The sequence below is a fragment of the Leucopleurus acutus genome (genome assembly GCF_964270905.1).
Source record: "Leucopleurus acutus genome assembly, chromosome: 1".
Taxonomy (NCBI): Eukaryota; Metazoa; Chordata; class Mammalia; order Artiodactyla; family Delphinidae; genus Leucopleurus; species Leucopleurus acutus.
In genome coordinates, this window is record NC_139142.1 from 65,963,559 (window position 1) to 65,988,097 (window position 24,539).

At 35.6% G+C, this 24,539-nt stretch overlaps 1 protein-coding gene across 2 annotated transcripts in view; it reads right to left on the reverse strand.

Annotated features, from left to right (window-relative positions):
* The window catches only part of ARHGAP5 (Rho GTPase activating protein 5), a 73,829-nt gene that overhangs the window by 44,415 nt on the left and 4,875 nt on the right, over positions 1-24,539 (reverse strand). For both annotated transcript variants that reach the window (XM_082856022.1, XM_082856021.1), the window contains exon 2: positions 12,760-16,647. In XM_082856022.1, the coding sequence (XP_082712148.1) occupies positions 12,760-16,479 (3,720 nt within the window). In that variant the 5' untranslated portion in view covers positions 16,480-16,647. The remainder of the gene's footprint in view (positions 1-12,759; positions 16,648-24,539) is intronic.

A 24,539-nucleotide genomic window follows, 5' to 3' on the forward strand; every position in this document is an offset into this window, starting at 1 on the left:
CAGACTCCTAAAAACTGAAAACAAAATGATGGAGAAAATAATGATTTTTTTTGTTTTTACAAGAGCAAGGTTAACATTGCAGCTGTCTTCAAAGCAAAAAGCTTTGAACTATACAAAAGAGACTCACTTACAATTATCTAGAATTCAATCCACCAAGTAGCAGAAACAAAGTATAGCAGAAATATGTACCTCTATGGAAACAGAATAAGAAATTTTAAATGATCTCCTTTAGTCCTTGTCAAGATCTAGTACACCAAAATTAATGATAATAAAGACGAATTAAGAAGGTTGATTTTAACAGATTTACATATACTTATATATGTTACAGTTTAAGAACAGGATAAATAGTATAATTCCATTCCATCAAAATAAATCATTTATGTTAATATTATAGCAAAAATTAAAAAACAAATACCAAACTATTGACAACAATACCCTTAAATTTAGAGCAGGGTATAGAAGGAAAGAGAAAGAAAAGACTGGGGGGAGGTTATACAGAATTTTCACTGTAAATTGTACATTTCCTTTTGTAAAGGAAGTACTTTTTGAAAAGATAAAGATCACTTGTGTAACCAGAAAAAAACCAAGATTTAAAAAATTGTGTCTATGAGGGACTTCCCTGGTGGCACAGTGGTTAAGAATCCACCTGCCAATGCAGGGGACATGGGTTCAAGCCCTGGTCCAGGAAGATCCCACATGACGTGGAGCAACTAAGCCCATGCACCACAACTACTGAGCCTGCGCTCTGGAGCCCACAAGCTACAACTACTGAGACTGCGTGCCATAGCTACTGAAGCTCGTGTGCTTAGAGCCCATGCTCCGCAACAAGAGAAGCCACCACAATGAGAAGCCCACGCACCACAACGGAGAGTAGTCCCCGCTTGCCACAACTAGAGAAAGCCTGCACGCAGCAACGAAGACCCAACACAGCCAAAAACAGATTAATTTAAAAATTTATGTCTATGATATATAAACTTTAATCCTCTTTTCAAAATGGAAAGAAATAGGAAATCAAATTTCTCCCCAATGGCTTCCAATTTGAGTTTTCTCTGGTCCCGCCCTATATACTCTGTCCCACACTCAAGAGATTCTCAACATATCACAGCATGCTAAAAAATTCTGAGAAGTTGTACAATTAAAGAAACTCATGTAACTACAAGTACTACCTACCCTCTCTCTTCCTAATGTCCTCAACTCACATTTCATTGGAAAAGACACATAGGAATTCCCTTTTCTTCATTTACACCTACAACCAACCCACCTATGTATCTCTACCCTGATTCATGTTTTCCTTCCTATGACTGTAGTATCCCCTGTTCATACAAGCCAATATCCCCTCGCCTCTTCTTTCATAGCATCAACCTGTCCCTCTCCTGGGTCATTCTTATGAATATACAAATATAATATCTCTCATCTTTAAAAACAAACATGAAAACAAAACCCTCTTTTGATCCCATATTGAACTCTAGCTACTGACCCAAATCTTGCTCCCTTTCATAGAAACACTTCTTGAAGGTGTCATCTACATCTATCTCTACTTTTCACATCCATTCATTCTTCACCCTGCTTCCATCTGGCTTTCTCTCCCATTCCACTAAACTGCTTGTCAAGATCAGATACTTCCACACTATCAAATCAAAAAGAAACTTTTCATTCCTCTTGAGCTCTCAGCAACATTCTTTCTTGATCACTTCCTCCTTAAACACTTGCTCTCTTGGCTCCCATGTCACTACTCTTAACCAGTTTTTCCTCTTTTCTCACCAGGGATTCATTTTTCTTTCTTTCTTTCTTTCTTTTTAACATCTTCATTGGAGTATAACTGCTTTACAATGGTGTGTTAGTTTCTGCTTTGTAACAAAGTGAATCAGCTATACATATATAAATATCCCCATATCTCCTCCCTCTTGTGTCTCCCTCCCATCCTCCCTATCCCACCCCTCTAGATGGTCACAAAGAACGGAGCTGATCTCCCTGTGCTATGCGGCTGCTTCCCACTATCTATTTTACATCTGGTAGTATATATAAGTCCATGCCACTCTCTCACTTCATCCCAGCTTACCCTTCCCCCTCCCCGTGTCCTCAAGTCCATTCTCTATGTCTGCATCTTTATTCCTGTCACCCTGCCCCTAGGTTCTGCATAACCCCCCCCCCTTTTTTTTTTTAAAGATTCCATATATATGTGTTAGCATACGGTATTTGTTTTTCTCTTTCTGGCTTACTTCACTCTGTATGACAGTTTCTAGTCCATCCACCTCACTACAAATAACCCAATTTCATTTCTTTTTATGGCTGAGTAATATTCCATCATATATATGTGCCACATCTTCTTTATCCATTCATGTGTCAATGGATACTTAGGTTGCTTCCATGTCCTGGCTATTGAAAATAGAGCTGCAATAAATATTGTGGTACATGACTCTTTTTGAATTATGGTTTTCTCAGGGTATATGCCCAGTAGTGGGATCGGTTTCACCTGCCAACAAGTCTTCCTGGTCTACCCAAACTCACTTCTGAGCCCCTCCCTTCTTCTCTAGCTATTCTCTGTCCTTACGTGAATTTATCTAAACTCATAACTTTCAATCCTTTTATAACCTGATAAGTCTTCCTCTGAATACCAGATTCATAATCTAACTTTTATACTTCCACTGGGATTTCAACATAGATATTTTAAACATAATATAAAAAGCACAAAACAGATGTCTTGAGTCTCTCTGGTCTGAAACCTTTCACCCTTAACCTTCTTCACTATCTCAGTAAATCTAAATCTACCCAGTTGCTTAAACCATAAATTTATGAATCAGCCTTGATTTTCCCTTACTCTCCACAGTGAATGCATAAGAAGCCCTGTTGGTATGACTTCCAAAATACTCTAGAAACTGTCCACTTTTCCTTTTTAGTACCTATAACTTGGCACATGGTGGGTGCTCAGTCAACACTAACAGCAGCAAACAAAATTATAAACAAGAACCAGAGAAAGCCTTTACCATATAAGATTTCTGTTAATAAACATACGAAATACTGTTAGTTTATTTACCAGTTATGCAAACAGTTTCATTATACCTAATTTTTTTTTACTACGCGAGTCATTATATAGATGTATCTAAGCTTAAGCATCTGAACCTAATAAAATCAGGATTCATACAAAATAATGATTCTTATCATAAAACTACAAGAAGGATTAAATAGCCAACTCTATGTGAATTCATTTGGATATAAGGTAATGTACTTTCAACAGTGTGTAAGAACTGAGCATTTACCATGTGCATAATAACATCATGCTAGGTATTGTGCAGGATAGGATACACAAAGCTACACGTGTGAAAATCTGCACAGAGTACACACACACACACACACACATGCGTGCACACAGTCACAAATACAAGCAAACCTGGGGGAATCTAAAGTATCTGCGGGTCACATTAATGTCAATACCCTATTTGTGATATTTTACTAGTTTTGCAAGATGTTACCTTTGCGGAAAACTGGGCAAAGGGTCCATGGAATCTTTCTGCATTATTTCTTACAATGGTATGTCCATCTACAATTACCTCAAATTAAAAAGATTTTTTTTAAAAAAGGTCATTGCAATAATCCAAGTAAGAATTTATGATAACCTCAACTAAGACTGTGACAATGAAATGGAAACAACATGTTTCACAGCAGAATAAAGATCAGACAAGTTAAATAGCAAGAGCATGTAGCTTTGACCCACAGTAACTCCTTCCTGAAAATACATCCTTACCCAATCATGGTGAGGATAGGGAAGAAATATCTATGACCTGTGAGGAAAAACCTGCCTTTCCTAATGAGCAACTACAAACAAGCCTTGTATGACTGACTTCTAGAATCTCACAGGAATTTCATTAAAGACCACATTTGGCTACACAGGGTTTCTCAACTTCAGTATTATTGACATTTTGAATTGCAGGGTGTTTAGCAGCATCCTTGGCCTCAATCCAACAGATACCAGTAGCAATTCCCCACCTGAGTTGTGACAGCCAAAAATGTCTCCAGGTATTGCCAGATGCTCCCTGCAGGTCAAAATTGACCCTGGTTGAGAACCATTGCACTAGGCTAATAAAATCAAGGACTAAGAACTCAAGTTTGGGAGATGGCTACAGATATAGCCCTGGGAAGTCTGAGACTTTAACTTTAAAAAAAAAAAGTCAATACATAATTCAAGATAGAGAATCACTACTGTACGGTACACAAAGATGAATGATAATCATAACTGCCTTCAAAAAGCTTACAATGTAGTAAGAAAAACAAAACTTATTAAACTACAAAGCAATAAAACTACTAGAAAGTGATTACTTTATGTGGGAAGAATAAGTATTACACCATAGCATAACACATCAACATAAAAAAGAAGTCTTTAGAGTCAGTACTCCATGAAGGTCTACTTAATCCTTTTTTTTTTTTTTTTAATTCTCTAAAAGCTGTTAGGTGCTGGATGTTGTGAATGCTCTTTCAGACCCTTTAACCTAACACTAGGTGAAAAGAGGGAAGAGAAAATAACTGAGGGCAAATAAATGTGGTCTGGGTTCTTGTATACGTGTATCAGACAAACTGGTTCTTGCACTGATTCATCTCTAAGATGACACCTTCCTATAAAGCATTTCAACATATATTATCTACCTGGCAGGCATTTTATTAATGCCATTAACAATTTTACTAACAAAAAATTAGACCTGGAGTCACCTGGAGAGGGTCCTAGCAAAACATCTAGCTATTCAAGTTAACGATGAGTGATTTCTTCCCAACTTCCCTAAAAATATTTTTTCAAGTGTATTCAAATCAAAATAAGTTTTATATTATACCCAGCATTTCATTCTTAAAACCATTATTTCTCCCTTTGCTTCCCATGTCATCTGTTAGGTTCTTTCTGTCACTCTGAAGATTGCAAATCAGAGCATCAGTAAAGAATGAGACAAATTCAAGTGTGTTCTTCTCTTCTCTTACATCAACAGAGATTCTAGAGTCCATATATACTTTAGAAAGTATATATGACACCCTTAAAATGCCACTAAAATTTTGTGAACGTGCATTTTTCCAGTTAAAATATCCAAACCTTTCCTCAGATTTTCAAAGGCTAAGAACAATTTCCAAAAAGCTCAAAACAACTACACACACATACACAAACATATGCAAGGTGTACCTTTATATGGACAAAGTTAGATATTAACTCAAGATCTCTTTTGTCACACCCTTATATTCTGTTGTAAGAACTGTAAACATCAGATATTACTACTTTTAAAAAGCAGTCCTCCTTCCGCTGAGGTTTCTCTTAACACAGTCATAGATTAAGCCCTATTGAGGACTCTTTCAACGCATCGCTGAGATGACAAGAAAACATTACAGAGCTGAAAATCATAAAACTATAACTACTGTGGAAATAACTCTTCTAGGTTTGAGTGGGATGATTTGTAGTATATAAATTTTTGGAGCACATAAAATTGACAACCCTATAAACTCACTTATAAGTCTTGGAATAGTAACAATTGTCCATTGATATAAAATTATAGTAAGAACACAGTATTCTATGTTATAGAGGTAAAGTGCCTCCTTTATATATTAACTAAATATAGTCTAACAATTAATATAATGAATGTGCTGCAAAAGAGTAATTTCAGTAATTTGTGCTATGCCAGTTTTTGCTAAACATTCAACATGCTGTTATGAAAACTAAGTAAAAACACAAAGTTTGAATAGAAAGCCACACTGAAGACATTTACATTTGCTTTTAAATTAGTGAAAACAAGCATACCACTGACACAATCATTTAAACTGAGTCTTATTAGAACACATCAGTCAAAATATACTTTAAAAACTAACCATCTCGTTACATTTCATTCTGAATTTGAAGAGTAACAGATCATGGTCAACCCAACAGCACAGAACAAATTCAAAGAAACAGCAAATAGTGAAATGTAGGCAGAAATATTCACATTATAGATCCACACTTATATCATACCATAAATTGATGTCACCAGCACCAGAAATGCTACTAAAGAAACCAATTTTAACTTTATAAGAAATTTCAGAAACACCTTAGAACTAATCAGTCAGATGTAGAACATATTTAGCCAATATGAAAGCAATAAAAATCGTTACTAAGACTTCTAAATAAATGCTTTCCAAATGAAATGAGAGATATGAAAGAACCAGAAGTTTTACTAACCTTGATGAAAATATAAAATATGTTTAATTTTCACCAAAATCAAATGTACTAGACTGAATGTCTGAGAGCAGAGCCCATGACCAAGTCATCCCTGTATCCTTAGCTTTGGACAGTGTTCAGGCATAGAAGGCATTCAGTAAGATGCTTGTTGAATAAAACAATAGTTTCCTTGAGTCAAAATAAATGTAATTATTTTTAAAAACCCATAAATCGTTCTTTCATTACCACTACAAAAACAAACCTATATACTCCTACTGACTTCAAACTGATCATAGTACAACATACTATGCTAGGCCATGGAGATCAACTATAAACAACATATAAATCTAGCCTGCATTAGACACTGCAGTTTTCATCCCTTAGAAATTACCCTAATTTGGGGGAAGCCAACCTCGCCAAGAGCTCTAAAGGCTCAGGCCTACATTCAATAGCATAATTCTCCACCTCTGGCCAGACTTTACTGGTCAGGAATGGATATAAGACCCAACTCATGTCAATGAGGCTGGAAAAGATGCTGGCTGAGGAATTTGGGAAAGCAGTTTTCTCATTCTTCTGATCATACTTCCTTTATAAAAGTGACCCTCACTCTCTCCCCTAAGGAAGTGTCTGCAAAGTAATAACATATATAATGGGCACCCTATTATCAACTGCCCAGAAATCTAACCAAGGTACTCCCCAAAAAATAGGTGAAAAATAGAAAACCTGAAACTGTCGAGCAGTTCAAGACTTTGTTAAATGACTTAGCTCATTAAACAAAGTGCAAACTACTCTATCTGTATCTGATCTGTAAGTATTGCTCTTCCTACAGTAAGCTCTTTAATCATCCAATTTTTTTTTTTTTTTTTGCGGAACGCGGGCCTCTCACTGTTGTGGCCTCTCCCGTTGCGGAGCACAGGCTCCGGACGCGCAGGCTCAGTGGCCATGGCTCACGGGCCCAGCCGCTCCGCGGCATGTGGGATTTTCCCAGACCAGGCACGAACCCGTGTCCCCTGCATCGGCAGGCGGACTCTCAACCACTGTGCCACCAGGGAAGCCCCATCCAATTTTTATTTAGCCTTAATTATAACTCTTCCAAGAACCTCAGATGTGAACACTGACAGTCAGTTAAGTGACTGTCAAGAGGTTAAGTGATATACACTAAAAATAAAAAGCAAACTTACCCTACAACTTATACATTTTGATACAGACAAACAGCAGTTCACCACAGACATACTTTCATATACTTCATTACTTTTATATCTGGAATGAACAATCTATAAATCAAGAGAAAATTCTGGTCACCACTGTCTGGTTGACAGTGTTTTCAAAAGGCATTTTACTTAATAAAGACTGTAGGTTCTAGAAGTCAGAAGTCAAATAATTCTAAACTTAAGATTTACTATACTTTAAAGGATCTACCCTATTAATAGCTTGGTATCAGTTCACTATCTACTAATACTAAATTAACATCTTCGACTCAATATATACATATAGATATCTCTTCAGTTTTTTGAAGAAAACATACCTATTTTGGTATTCTTCCCTAAACAGGCTCCAAACCCTAGTATAATGGCTAAAGCAGCAGAATCTTCTAAGATACTATTTGATAGAGGGGTTTAATAAGAAGGGACCAATAAAACACAGAGAAAATAATAAGGACTGGATGGAATATTTGAGAGTAAAATAGGAGTTGGTAGTTGCTAATATAAATAAGAGGATGAAAAGATTCATGACCTGGAAATAAGACAGGAAAACAATTTTAAAGAAAAGCTCAAAAAGAAAAATCATTAGAATACCAGCTTATTCTAATGCACCACAAAATTCACAAAGTATTCTACTATTTACTATCTGAATCAAGCTGACAGCACTGAAATGGATACTGAAGAAAAAACAAACTAGTTAAAACACAAGTATATCTCATTGAATGGATGTTAAAAACTGGCAATTTTATCAATATTAACTCAAATTTTCTCATTCAGTTCATTCTCTTAAGCACTATTTTTCAAGCACCTGTTAAGTTAAAGTCAATTCAGTAGGTCACAACCAGCACCCCTTTTCCACTGCAATAGACTAGAAAATCAAAATAACTTATAAAGTAGGTATTCTTTTGCAAGATTTCCTTTACACAGAAATATTTATGTCTATAACGGGTTATGACTTAAGAAAATCCTTGCAAATCAAGAAATATCTTAGAGGTTTTGTTCCCACAACTAACACTAAACTCATTTTGGGGTATAGAACAAAAGATAATTAAGCATAAAGCCTTCTCTGCTTGGAAGGAATGACAACTAAAGCCCACATTAAGAGAAACAGATCTTTGAGCCTTCCTTAGATGCCACTAATGCCCAAAAGTTATAATCTTCCAATGTCAAGGAACCTGAGAAAATATTCCTAGACTATAGCTCCCATGTTGGAATCAAAGAATGAAGGTAAAAAGAATGAACTTTTCTCTTAGAGAAAAAAAAAAAAAAAAAGAAGAAGAAGTAGTACATAAATTCAGGATCAAAAATCACAGGAGTATTTAATTTAAAAATGAGTCAGGAGACTAATCCAGCAAATGGGTCAAAGGACTATTCTGAAATACAGACAGAGTATACTGGGATATTTCAGGCCTGAAGCACACTATAATAGCATTTATTGAACACTGCTGTATGTCAGGCACTTGAGACACACAGTTCTAATTTCTACCACAATTCCAAGCGAAACATTATCATTCCTAATTTACAGGTGAGGGAATGAGCTAAGAAAGGGTAAGTGGTCTATTTTTACTCTCCCTACCTTTAAGGATCCTCTCTGCTCCTTGGCCATTCAACATTGGTCTAGGCTGTGTTAGGCACTCCTCTGTATTCACTCCCTAGATCATTTCATCTACTGCCATCTCTACTTCATTGTCTCCTAAATACATATCTCCAACTCAGACCTCTTCTCTGAGGACCTATATATCTAACTGCCTATTTGATATCTCCACTTGAACTCTAAAAGTTTTCATTTCCATCCCTCCACTCCAAACCTGGCAAATTTCCAATGCTCTACGTCAGGAACAGCATCATCACTGATTAAGCCGCACAAGCTAGAAACCAAGGAGATATCTTTCCTATCTCTTTCATCATCTTTACTCTTCCCCCACATATGCAATACATTATCAAATCTTATGTATTTTAAGTATTTCTCAAATCCATCCCATTCTATCCATTGAAACCACTCTCCCTCCCCACTCCAACTATTCAAAGCTTTTATCATGATTCGCTTAGACTACTGTAAATGCCTACTGGTCTTCTGTATCACTCAACCCATACTCCATACAGAAACCCAGTGATTTCGGATCCACTAACTCTGTTAATTTCAATATACTCTTAGGCTAAATAACAAAAATTCCTAACAGTGCTAAAAAGGTCTGCATCTAGTCCCTAGCCTCAAATCTCTCCTTGTATTATTCTCTCCCATAGATCAGGTATCAGCAAATTATGGCCTAGGGGACCAATCCACCCTGCTGCCTGTTTTTAAAAATAGCCATACTGGACTTCCCTGGTGGCGCAGCGGCTAAGAATCCACCTGCAGATGCAGGGGACGTGGGTTCGTGCCCTGGCCTGGGAAGATCCCACATCCTGAGGAGCAACTAAGCCTCTGTGCCACAACCACTGAGCCTGCGCTCTAGAGCCCGCGTGCCTAGAGCCCGTGCTCTGCAACAAGAGAAGCCCTCACTCACAACTAGAGAAAAGCCCGCACGCAGCAACAAAGACCCAACGCAGCCATAAATAAATAAATAAATAAAAAGAAGCCATACTCATTCACTTACATGTTGTCCATGCCTGCTTTTTTTTATAGCAGATCTGAGCAATTATAATACAGGAGGTATTACCTTCAAAGTCTCAAATATTTATTATCTTGCTCTTTACAGAAAGTTTGCCAACGACGGCTTTAGATCAATGACTAGCCACAGTGACCTCCTTTAAGAATATGCACATTCTATTCATTCAGCATTAAATATTCTTCCATCCACCCAACCACTCCCCTACTTAAGTCCAATTCATCTATCAGATCTGACAAAATGACAAGTCTCAGGGAAGCCTTTATTCACCCTGTAGACCAGTATATCCCAATTCAGATTAGCCACATTTCAAGTGTTCAACAGCCTCACTTGGCTTGGAAGGACAGCTCCAAGTCAGAGGTCTGTGTATTTGGGAGCACTTTGTTCTGTTTTACTGGTAAATGTGCCTGTCTCTGAGCCAATAACACATTATGTTAAATACTAAAGTTTTACGTTATCTGATACAATAAGCACATGTATCATCACCACTCTACCTCTGCCTTTCTTCTTCAGAAGTGTCCTGGCTATTCAATATTTGGTTTTACTATTTACTCTTCCATATTTGTATTAGAATCAGTGCAGAATTTCTTGAAAAATCTTTGACACTTTGAATGAAACAACACTGAATCTAGAGATAAGTCTGAACAGCAATAACTTCTTTGTGATAAGCCATATTCATGGATAGGAAGGCAATAGTGACCCCATTTACTTAGATCTTCTTTAATGTCTTACAATAAAGTTTTATACTTTTCCACACGGAGGTTTGCACATGATGTTACAATTACTCCCAGGCACTTGATAATCTGCCATGCTTTTAAAAATGGTGTCTTCTCTGATTATTTTTTCTAGTTGTTTACTGCTGATGTATAGAGATGCAACGGACGATTACTGATCTTATATGGAGCTGTTTTGCTCTTTTATTAATACTAATAATTTATCTGTAGATCCCTTTTGGCTTTTACATAGGCAATCATATCATCAGCCAAGAGTGACAATTTTGTTTCTTCCTTTCCAATACTCATCCTTTTAATTTTTTTTCTTATCTTACTGCTTTAACTAGGATCTCTGTATAATACCAACTGTAAGTGGTGATGGTGTGTACATTCTGTCTTGTTTCTGGTTGAAAAGGGAATCCATTTCCCTAATTAGGATGATGCTTACTTGTTTGCATATTTATAGATACCTTTTCTCAAGTAAGTTCTCATCTGTTCATAATTTAGTAGCTTTCTCATGAATTAAATTTTATCAAGTGCTTTTTATATATATTGTTGGATTTTTTCTTTTGGTATTATACATTCACAATCCCTATGTAAAACCCTTAGGGTAAGATATTTTAGAATTCAGAAAATTTTAGTCATCATCCCTACTGTACAGTACAAAAAACGTGTATTAGGTAACAACCCCAACAAACTGTGGGTCAGTACCTGTATTCAAATACATTAATACACTTGCAGTGAACTATATGGATATTCACTCTAAATAAGACAATGCTTATATGTAGCCTCACACATTAGTTCAAGTCAGGTTTTCCCACCAAGAACAGGGTAAATCAGATTACGCTGCCAAGTTCTAAACAAACTTTTGGTTTTCAGAGGTTATTGGATTTCAAAATTGCAGTTAAGGGTCTGTAGACCTGAACTTTATTTAGAATTTTTGCATGTGCACTCATAAGTAAAATGGGACTATAATTTTCTTTTCTAATATTACCTGTGACTGGTTCTGGAATTAAGAATAGATAACTTCAGATAATGAATTAAAGAATGTATTCTCCTCTTCTATTTTCTGGATTTGTAGAACACTGGAATGATCTGTTCCCTAAAAAGTCTCCTGTAAAATTACCTGGGCCTGGTATTTTTGTGGTAAGATGTAACTATTACTTCATAATTTATTTAATAGTTACAGGATTATTCTAAGCTTTCTTGTCAAGGAGTTTAACTTTGTTTAAACTTTCAAATTTGTTGACATAAAATTGTTGATAGTATTCTCTACTATCTTATTAACCTGATCTATCTGTAATTATATTCCCCTTTTCATTCTCAGGATTTATGCCTTCTCTTTTTATCTGATCAATCTTGCCAGATCTTTGTCTATAGTTTTCTAGTCTAAAAAACGTTAACCATCATCTGAGCCGACAGTGAGCTGTAATCTTTTTGCAACAGCAACATCAAAGATCACTGATCACCATAACAAATATAATAATCTAAAAGTTTGGAATATTGCAAGAATTACCAAAATGTAACATGGAAGCAAGTAAGAAGTAAGCAAATGCTATTGGAAAAATGGTGCTGATGAAGACTTGCTTGTTGCAGGGTTGCTAGAAACCTTCAATTTGTAAAAAATGCAGTATCTGAGAAGCGCAAAAAGCAAAGCACAATAAAACAAGCTATGTCAATGTATCAAATTAATATTGCAAAATGGTAGATCAAAAGGGAAAAACAGACAAATGGGATGCTTACAGACAAACAGAAAAAATGAACAAAATCACTTTATATCTGAGTTTCTGCAGAGAGAACACACATATTCAGCTAGAACTTTTATGCTGAAGAATATGAAATCAAACTTCCACCCCAAATAAGATAAAGCTCAAGTAAATAAAATGTAATAAGTAACAAAAAATAATCTGCCCTCACAAAATACTCAGAAAATTTAAAAGAGCTGTCAATTTTATTTACTGAATGACACAGGCAGCCTAAGTTCTCATTGATGTCAAATCCATTCTCTTAAAAAATAATTTTTTAAAAGTCAAAAGCAAACATCTTTAGAAACATTATGAACCATAAATTAAACTTACCTTTTTATCTTCTTTTACTTTGTGGGTTTTCTTCTTCATTTTCTTATCATCTAACTCCTGGTCTGAAGTGATTGCAGGATTATCAATACCACCTTTCCAAGTTTCAACAGGAGAAAGAAGTGGATCTTCTTCACTTCCACGATGTCTTCCTTTTCTTTTTGTTTTAGAAGTGGTGAAAGCTTCATCATCACTTGCATCTGAATGCGTTCTTCTGTAGTATGACTTGGCTTTACTAAATAGGGTTTTAGATTTGTATTTGTATTTTGAAGGTCTCCGTTCCCCATGACTTTTTGAGATTCTATCAGAAAATCCATTTTCCTCATCTCCTTGGGTGTTATTCACAAATGAGTTTCGAATTTTAATAATGCGATTCTGACTATCATCTGGGACAACATATATCTCATCAGAATAGCCCTTCTGTTTGAAAATTGTGTCAATGGGTTCTGAATAGTTATCTGAAGGATCCATATCTTCAGGATGTGCCAAAGGCACCCGGGAGGTCTGTTTTCTTGGATTTTTACCAATACCAGCTTCAATTGTTTTTAAAAGGTTTGGATCCAACTTTTTCACATTTGTCTTAGGTACAACTGGTTTAGGTTTAATAGGTGGAGGCACTTTATGGTTACGTTCATGGTCATGACAGTTTGGTGTGCTGTGAACAGGATATTCATTTCCTTCCAAATCTAATCTATATCTGGAACGGTCACTAGGCGTTGGAAGCAACTGTACATCATCCCCAATTGGACTATAAGGAGGTGGTGCTTCTGTATCATCATCTGAATCAGGGTAGTTGTTATAGGGAAAACAGTCTCTGGGAGATGGCAGGAAAACATCTTCACTTTGATGGGTTGATTCCCTTGTATTATCAGATAAATAGGAATTTTCTATCATATTTTTTTTCTCTAGAACATCACTGAAAAACAGTGTAAACACCTCAGTTTGCCGATGATACTGAGATAAAGAATACAGTGCTGTAAATTTAGCAGTGATCTCAGTTGCAATGTGTTCTCCTTCAGTCATTAACTCTTTGATGGCTTCATTTTCAAAAAAGTCTGCTTGGCTGTCAGTAACTGCCACCAGCTGTACAGGAATGGTGTCCTGAACTTCTGACAGAAATGCTCGAAGCATTCCCATTGATGCTTTCCGTTTGGCAGAATAAACTAATATATACCCATGAACCAGTTCATCTTTCCTTACTCCAATTGAGGAATGGTATGATAATATTGTGATCTGTATTCGCCTCCTTTTTTCACCAATGATTTTATCAAGCATTAGGGAATTATTCTGTCCAGCTTGAGCAGCACTGCAAGAATGAGAATCAAGGAAGGGTGAAAGAATAAGATCCACACTAAATGGATCACCACACATGGCACACATGACAATTCTCAAGTCAGCTTCTGATACATCCTTATTGGTGGGAACTGGGCTCACCACATCTAAATTATGTTTAACTGATTCTAATACTCCTCTTAGAGCTTGCTTTATTTGGGTTTCATTAAATTTACGAGGATATGTACCAGCAGGTACATCTACAAAAGGACATTGTAACTTGTTTGCCAACTGTTGCCCTTGGTGCCTGAGAATTGGTAGATTCTTACTAATAGAATCTCTCTGATTAGCCAGAATTAATGTAAATGGAAGGTTAGCCATATACTTATCTTTTCTGATCTGAGAAGCTTCCGTTCTTATTTTTCCGATAAATTCCCCAATAAAATTCAGTGACTCAATGGAATTAAATACACAGAAGCACCCATGTGGTTTAAAGGCAGCAGTCCATAACTGACTCAAAAAGTAAGGCGACTTGGCATCAACAGGCCGAAGATCAAGTTCATAAATTTTTCCATCTAAGGCATACTCATCATCAGTGGATTGTGTCCTTATCTCATTTGCTAGTTCTTGGGAAAGGCCATCCTTCCCTAAAATGAAAAGGTTAACTTTATCTATATTGGTACTATCATGATACAACCGTAAGCGGCCATGATCCAACTGCAAAAGACTGCTGGCAAGTAACTGCTCTACTTTAATGTCTGTACAGTTTTGGCCACTAAGACATGTTTCTTTAGTGGGATGATAAACAAATCCTATATGCTTAAGTAGAAGAGACTCCCTATCAGGTGCAAGTTTCTGTAAAGCTTTGTATCTAGGTTCTTCACTCAAAACTGTATGAATTTCACTCATTTTATCTGAACTAGGTGTTGCATTAAGATCTAAATCATAAAAAAGTTCAGAATGTTCAAAAAGCATTTCCTGAAACTCTTCTTTGGCTTTTTCAACTATTTCTCGCTGATGCCTACCATACACCTCTTTGCTATCAGCCTCAGTGATATATTTGAAGGCTTCATCCTCCATAACAAAGCACATAACTTCCTCCCATGGCTGCCCAGGTGAAATAAACTGAATTTTTTCCAAAGTCTTCTTGAATTTTTCCTTCATTTCTACTCTCCTCTTCTCCGATATTAGATGTTGTACATGGTTCTGATAGACTTTTTCAGCTTCTAAAGTGCTCAGGAGGTCAAATGGGATCCGTCTATCATTAATTTTGTCTATATGGTCAGTTTCATCCCAAGGTGTTTTTTCTAGCACCACAAAACATAACTGAAAATCTGCTCTCTTTTCCATTAACTTCAAAGCTTCTGACCAATTCAAATGTTCAATCTCTTCTAGGTTTGGCAAAAGAGTGTTAAAAGCTCTTGGTAAAGTATTTATATATTCTTCTCTTCTTTTTCTTATATGTTCCTGTTTAAGTTGTTCTATATGTTTTGAGAATGTATTTCTGGCCTTTCTTGTTCCCTCTAAGTTGATGTATTCCTCATAATCAGGATGATTTTTCAATTTGTTACTAACAGTTTTCCAAGTTGCATGATAATCTCTCACAGTCTGCACAAGTTTTTCAAACTTATCTGTTGCTGTGACAACAAGCTGTCTCTGCGTTTTATAAGCATCCAGATAGGGAATAATTTTAGGCTTGCCACGAGTTTTATCCAGCATTTGTACCAGTGCAGTGAAACACGTCTCAATGTTGACATTAAATCGTGCAGATGTTTCCACTACAAGAAGGTTCTTTTTGTTTGAAGCAAATGCCTGAACTTCTCTAAGATAATGATCCACACATTCATCACATTTAGTTGCTGCTATTATTACAGGTTTTTTTGATTTTGATAGTTGGACAAAAAGGTTATTTACAAATTTAAGTTGATCATCAAACTTCCTATTGCATCCCTGACTTACGTCAATGCACAATAAAAATCCATCTACATTGAGCTTCCCTTCAGGCATTTGCTTCTGTTCAAAGTCTTGCTCCAAGCCTAGTTGATCAGTGCAAATGTACATCAGTTTTTCTGCTGACTGCAATTTAGAGGCAGCTGCACGTTTTATATATGGTTGCAAATTCGTACTCCGATGAGGCAAGAAAGTCTGGTCATCAATGAACTCAGTTTGTTCAATGACATGAATTTTGCATTCTACTCCATCTTCACCACTTTGTGTTATGTCACCCCAGTACAAAAAATGATCATTGTTTACTACTCGTCCTCCAAAGTCAATGGTGCTAAGCACAGAAGTATGCTCTGGATAATATTCATCTGCTTTTGAGCGTACATATCTATTGCACAAACAAGACTTTCCAACTCCACAGTTACCTTTGTCTTTTTCAGTCCCAGAGAGTCCAACTACACTGATGGTATAGGATGGGGGGCGAGGCTCTTTGTTTTTTGCCATCATAACTCTCTTGTCATGTCTCTACATTCATAAAGATAACCAGATATACTTCTCATTCTGAAAATAAAATCATCTCAAAATACAGATCCCGAATTTCAGAACGATATTTGGTTCTTTGTATTTCCCTCATTTCTGTGCAGAAAGGTCTTCAAGATCATATGGATCATCTTCCTAGAAAGAGAAAAAGGACAAATCTTAATCATGAATTACACATGTCGAATTATATACATATTAAAGATGTTCATAACAAAGCACCAGGCAAGTTAACAATGTTACATGTATTTTAAGAAATCACCAAAGACAGTTTATGATTTACTGTTATAAATGCAAGATGACCTCAAAATTTAAGGCAAATCTAACAACAAGAAAAACTAAATACAAATTTTAATGTGATCTTACAAACTTTAAAATAAAACCCTCTTAACCAAATGTGCATTTTGTTTCTACTTCTTCCTATGAGTTTGAGGAAACAACTAGTCTTTTCCCCTCCCTCAATTTTCCTGCCTTTTCTGACTGGAGGCTGGCTATGTTTGACGATAACTAAAACATACTAGTTGCATGAACAACTCTCTCACAACTTTAAAAAACTATCTGCTTTCTGTAACATGGTTCCTCAAAACTTATTCCCTAAAATGGAATTTCATATGAATTTAGCAAGATTTTAGAATTAAAAAAAATTTTCAATAAGTTTCAACATACTCCTGTGAAATCTATCAAATTTTATATCTAAAAGCAATTAAGGATATTCATATACTTAAACAAGGAAATATAAATGAACAGTTAATACAAATAATGACAGCATTTAACTAGATCAATGCTACTCAAACGATCTAAGGACCTTTTATTTCATATCTGTAAGTCAATTTTTAAAAATACAATGAATGAAATGTTTAAAAAATCTAGGTCCCAGTTTCTTATTAGATTCAAGAGATACAAAATTACTGTCAAATTGTTTCTAAATGTTTTTGATTTCTGTATTTATTCCCTCTGAGTATTTACAAAGAGCTCAGAGATCACATTTTGAGCAGCACAAAGCTAAAGAATTTTACGATTATGTATTTGAGAAAATCTTTTAGAATTATTTGATATACCAACAACATCAAATAAACTTTAAGAATTGCATGTAATTTAATTTAGGTTATTTGTGTGGAAGCAATGAATCAGTCTCTTACAAAGGTATCATTTGGAGATTCTTCACATTCTTTTGAGGTTGAAGGAAAAGCAATACATCATCATTTCTACCACATCAAAATTTCACAAGGAAAATATCCAGTCATGTACATCAACATATGTGAAAATTATCTTCAATCCAGACAAAATAAAAGAATAAAAAGACCATGAGGAAAAAAATAAAGAACCACTACCTGCCCCCAATATGTGGCTTCTCCACTACCCTCAAAATTGCAAGTAAACATCTATTTAGGTTGTGCTGCACATCTGCTATACTAACAACTAATGGTAAAGAGAAATTATTCTTGAAATTTAAATTCTAATATTTCTAGTACAATATTTTAAAATAAAGTTTCAGATTTATTTTTGTATTCTCTAAGTTTATCCTATCAGCCTCAACCAAATATTACTTTTAACAATATCAGCCATCTGATATTCAAGCAAAATGTTCATTATCTTCAATTCGGTAATAAATATATTGTCATGTTGAAGGAGCAACATAAGTAGTAGAACACCATGAGTAAATAGAACTGATTTCAAATTCAACTCCTAGTATTTACTAGTTTATGACAATAGTAAAGCCCTAAACCTCTTGAGACATGGTTCCCCCATCTATAAAATAGGGCTGCCTATCTATACAAATTTAAGAACTAATTTTTTCTTTAATGTTAAAGAAAATGTTAATCTTTAATGTTAAGTGCCTAGCAAAGAAAAAAATGCTTAATAAATACTAAGTTCTGTTTTTAAAATTTGATTCTTAGAACCAAGGAAGCTATTGAAGATTTATTAAAAATGATGTGATCAGACTGGTGACTTACAAATATTTATCTGGTAGCAGTATATACAATAACTAGCAGCATAAGAAAGTAGGGCAGTCCCACCCAATGCTCTTAACTCTCTTTCATTAAGTAAAAATTTTTACAAATCTTAACGTGATCAAACTGAATATTTGCACTTAGCACCAAGTTTAACATTCTTTACCTAAACTGCATAAAAGAACAACTGGGCTACTTAATGGATATTTACTGAAAAGACAACAGTGAACTAACTGGATAACAAAGTTATAAACAGTGATAAAAAGGGAAATTAGTTTGTGAAAATAGCATAGTGATTCATAACTAACAATTAAGAAAAAAACTGAAAACACAGTGGAATACAAGGTCTATCCTTTCTTACTAAGCAAGCAAAAAATTGCAGAAGATATCCTTTTAAATGTACATCAAAAGAAAACATAATCAGTGATTACTCTGGGGAATTTTTACATTAAACAGTACAAACACTAGAACTACATATAGCTCTTTATTAACTCTTTGGTAGACAAACATCTATTCTGAAAACTAAGAGCAATTCAAAGAAGTTTAAGACTATCCCCTGCTTTCCAGCTTAAGAGACACAAAGCTGTTAATAGAAAGGTAACAATACAACATCATATGGACCTGAATACTGCAGAAAAATTTCAACTACAAATCTAATCCTTGTCATAATGGTCACATCTTTGTTAATATTTTTTACATATACTTATCGAAACACATGAAAAGAATCATTCATGCTCTCCTAGAGCATAAACCTCAAAAGACTGACATACTTTTCTATCTAAAGTTATAGAGTATAAGAGAAGAAATAAAAACACTATCACAAAATCAATTTTTAAAGTTTCAGAAAGAAAAAGGCCTTAAAAGTAAATGAAGATGAGTGGAGGCATGAAGTCTTCACGCTTTCATCAGTCATTGAAAACTGGAAAGCTTTTTATCTAACAGACAAAAAAAACCCCTCTATTATGTGTTTTTTTTTTTTTTTGCGGTGCGAAGGCCACTCACCGCTGTGGCCTCTCCCGTTGCGGAGCACAGGCTCCGGACGCGCAGGCTCAGCGGCCATGGCTCATGGGCCCAGCCGCTCCGCGGCATGTGGGATCTTCCCGGACCGGGGCACGAACCCGTGTCCCCTGCATCGGCAGGCGGACTCCCAACCACTGCGCCACCAGGGAAGCCCCTCTATTATACTGAGGATAATTTTTAATACTAAGGCTTCAACACATCCTAATTAATTTGTTAGTGGCAGTCTCTGAATTACAAATACTGAAGTTTAAATTAAAAATAAGGTAGCTTTGTGTGACATTTATGGTTAACAAACCAAATTTACAGTAAACTACCAATTAGACACAGTGAGGAACATACATATTCTTTTTTCTAACGATGCTCTCAGGCAGGCTACCTGCTGGTATTCTGAAGTCAGATCCAGAGTTTATGTCATGAGTCGCCATATAGTGATTTTCAAATTCTGGTGGGAAAATTCTTTCATCTAGAGGTGGGAAAGAACACTGGGCAAATAAATAGTTGCTCTCTCCAACTCTTCATCAGAGCAGTGTCTTCTTTATTTGATTTACAGGTTTACTTAACTCAGAAACTAAAGTTTATAAAAGTGTTTTCAGATTTTTTAAATGTTTCAGAAATCCTAGACCAGAAAAAAAAAAAATTGTTGCCATCCTGCCCTCAAAAAGAGTTTGCCATTTGTTTGAGTGAGTATGCTATTACCACCCCAAGGGAGAAAGACAGCTCTCATGAGATTGGCTGTAATAGGTTATAAAGAAATTTACTTTCAGACACTTGGATAGTTTATACATACATGAATTATCCACTGGCCCTCACTATCCAAGTCAAAACTGCCCTCATTAACTAACCAAGGTAATTTTTCTGCTGTGCTGAGAAAAAAAGAATGCCTTCTGTTTTTTTTGTTTTGAGTTCCCACTAATAAGCTAATGGCCAATGTCTATAGGCAGCCTGGCCAATGTCTATAGGCAGCCTGTTTGATTTAATTTGAAAATTCCTTTCAAATATTTTTAATGGTAATATTTGACTATGTCAATCCAGACATATCTTTTCTTTTTTTTTTGGCGGTACGCGGGCCTCTCACTGTTGTGGCCTCTCCCGTTGCGGAGCACAGGCTCCAGACGCACAGGCTCCGCGGCATGTGGGATCTTCCCGGACCGGGGCACGAACCCGTGTCCCCTGCATCGGCAGACGGACTCTCAACCACTGCGCCACCAGGGAAGCCCCTCTTTTCTATTTTTGACATAACTATTTTCATATAACTAAAAATACCTTGTTCTCTCTAACATCTACTATCATGCTGATTTTTGCTCATGAAAAAACCAATAAAAAGATAAAAACAATGACCTACTCAAAGTTAGAGGGTTAAGATGAGTCTCTTGATGACCAATCTTTACTTTCTTAAGCAGTAGTGCTGCTTTTAATAGTTTGCAATCAGTTTCTCATCCTGCCTTTAAGACTACCCTATAAACTTTCACTTCAAGGAAATGTTTAGATTAAGCATCCTTACAGAAATTAATGACAATGTACAATTTTTGAGTGGAACTGTCCTACAGTTGTCTGCTGCAATGAAGCTACCTCTACAACTAAGTTTTCTGAGCAATTTTAAGCCATTCAAACGTAACATGCTCCTTTTAATGGAGTTTTAATAACATGAAGTGGTTTTCTGCAAAAAAAAAAAAATGTTTTTAAGTTCTATAAGGGATCTAGGAAACTGAAAAGATTCTTATTAATTCTGGACTTAAACTAAATTTTGTTTTGTACCTTTTCACAAAACTATTGCACTCATTAATCAATAAAAAGTATATTTTAAAAACTATTTTACACTTTTAAGTTACCATACTGTGTCAGGAAATTCTTGCTGGCCCTATCTTCAAAATACATCCAAAATTTATTGCTTTTCACTACCTTTATTGTTATAACTCTGATCTCATTCCACTGTCATCTCTGGCTCTGGATTATTCCAAAGGCTTCTAAACTAATTTCTCTGCTTCCACTCCTGCTCCCCTTCCCCAGTCTGTTCATAGAGCAGCCAGAGTAATTCTTCTAAAACGTAAGTCAGACCCTTCCTTTCTTTTGCTCAAAACTCTCCAGTGGCTCCTAAAAATAAAAGCCAAGTCCTTTCAATGGCTTTCTACAAGATCTACCTTCTCCAGCCCTACCTTACTCTCTGACCTACTCTCATACTATTCTCCCCATTCTCATTCTATTCCAGTCACAGTGAGAAACCCTGAACTGTCGCTCAACAAGCCAAACATGTTCCTACCTTTGCACTTATTTTCCTAATACTCCCCAAATTCCCCTTTGCTTACCCTCCTAACTTACTATACAACTTACTTCTTTATTATCTGTCATTAACTCTATCCCTCTCCCTGCCCCACTCCAGGTTTAATAAAGATGCACCAAGGCACAAATCTGTTCATTCCATCATCTGGGCTCCCAAGAGCCCAGAACAGTCCTTCCCACCTAGTAGCTATTCAACAAATGCATGAATGCTAATAAATATTAAAATCAAATGTTCTTAAATCTTCGGTTAAAAAAAAAAAATAAAGCATGTTAGGTTTACTAAATAGGTGCCATGACTTACTTATCTAAAAGATTTTCTAAAGCTACTTATGGAGAAAATATACATATATTCAAGGTCCCAAAATTTTTTGTCAAAAATTAAGCCATCAGAATAAAGACTAACTATAATCTATAATACTGTACAGGCATACCTCGGAAATATTGCAGGTTTGGTTGCAGACCACCACAAGAAAGGAAGTATCACAATAACGTACCACCACAAGAAAGCAAGTATCACAATAACATAAGTCACATGAATTTTTTGGTTTCTCAGTGCATATGAAAGTTATGTTTACACTGTACTGTAGTCTACTAAGTGTTCAGTACCATTATGTCTAAAAAAACAATGTACATACCTTAACTAAAAAATAATGCTGTTGGAAAAATGGTGTCTATAGACTTGCTCTACACAGGGTTGCCAAAAACCTTGAATGAGCAAAAACACAGTATCTGTGAAGCGTAATAAAATGTATGCCTGTATTCAGCCAGAATAATCATCTAACTTTTATTTTTGACACCTAAAAATTTTTTTAAATCACAACTATTTACTACAGAAAACATTTCAAAGACCTAATTACGCAGAAGCAGCTCTGTAATTATGTGCTCCATCTTCTTTAAGTCAAATAGAGAAAATATCCCTTAAATAAACAAATATTCAAGACAGAAGCAGATCCAAGCCCAAAGGTGATCATATATTCCACAATCTTAGGTAAACTTATCGAGAACAGTTTGAGAATAAAAACATCAACTGTATACTAAAAGATGAATATGGCATAATATTGCCTTAAAATATACTTTTCTTAATGTTGCTAATTCTCAATGACAAATATATGCCATAAAAATTAGAAGAGGAAATGGAAAAGTCATTTTAACATATAAAAGATAGCTAAGTAAACAATGTTAACACCTGTAGGAGAGTCAATCATATTCCATGTTTTCTTTGACCAAGGTCTGTACCACATAAGCACACTATCTTAAGGGTGAAAGGAATGCTAAAGTCATCATTCCTATGAATTAGTCTTCATTGAAGCATATCTTGGTAAGATTCAGGATAAACTGTTAGGATGGAGATTTTGTTTTGTTTTTTACCATATTCCTAGCACTCAGATCAGTGCCTGACACACAGTGGGTGCTCAAGTATTTGATGACTGAATGAATCAATCTCCAGACTCGGATCCCAAACCACTGGACAATCTGGAAGTCATATTCGCAGTCACAATTAACAAAATCACACACTATTATGGGTCCATAAGGTTTAGCACAGCAGAATATTCTAATATAAAAAGTCCAGTATTTTTTCCAAGATCTTTAGTCTGCTCATTAACAAATTATGGGTTTATAAACATTAAGCCTGAAGGGTACCTTCCAGAAGGGTCTCAGTAGGCAGTACTCTTGAGATCTCCCCAAAACCTACTCAGCAAAGGTAATTCTGCTTTTATCCATTTTTATCTTTTGATATTTCAAGGATTTATTGTTTGAAAAAGTTTCATTGCAGAAAATATTTGAAAAGCAATGATGTAAACTACTCCCTAGATAAACTGCCTATCCTGTTTTTAATCCACACTTTCCTCTAACAACATGTTGTTTCTGAGGACATGGTGTCAAAGTTATTCTAAACTCTTCCTAGTCCATTTCCTTATTCCGTGATGAAAACAGAAGAACCAACAGTAACCTCATTTACATTAACCTATGTAAGCAACCCATTAAGTACATACTGTGCTTAGCTACTATTTGCTTAGCTTTATGTCAGAAGTTTTGAGGGTACAAAGGTATGTACCGGGAAGTCCACTAAGCCAGGCTATGAATATGCTCCCTTCCAGGGTCTGAGTCCTTTCTTCTCACTTTGAAGAACTGAAAAGCAGGGGGAAAGGGCATAATTTAACGTTTGTTATTGTAATGCTACACAGGAGGGAAAACAAACTGTATTAAGTTTAACAATATTCTTAATTATGGGAACATTAGGTGGTCAAATAAGAATCTCAAAAAGGGGTATAGACTAAAAAGGAGGTATGGATTTTTTTTAAAAGGCTGAAAAACACTTTCCCCACTATTTTTAAGAAGCTTTATATATAGTACCATAGCTGAGGAGTCATAGGCAGTGTGCTATACTATGGAACTGATAAATGTAACAGGAATTCAAAGAAATGAAAAATCAGTACATATTGGTATAGGTCAGGGCTTGGAAAACTTTTTCTGTAAAAGGCCAGACAGTAAATATTACAGCCATAGACAATACTTACAAAAATGATCACTGGTTATTTATGGACAATGAAATTTGAATTCCATATAATTTTCACATATATCAAAATATTATTCTTTTAACTGTTTCCTCAACCATTTCAAAATGTAAAAAGCCATTAAATGAAAACAGGCAGCAGGCTGGATTTGGCCCAGAGGCTATAATCTGCAGACCCCTGCAACAGATTAAAGGATCTGAGTAAACTCTGAAAACAGACTGGATTTGGATTTTAAAAAGAAGTCCTTCCTGGTGTGTGATTAGGG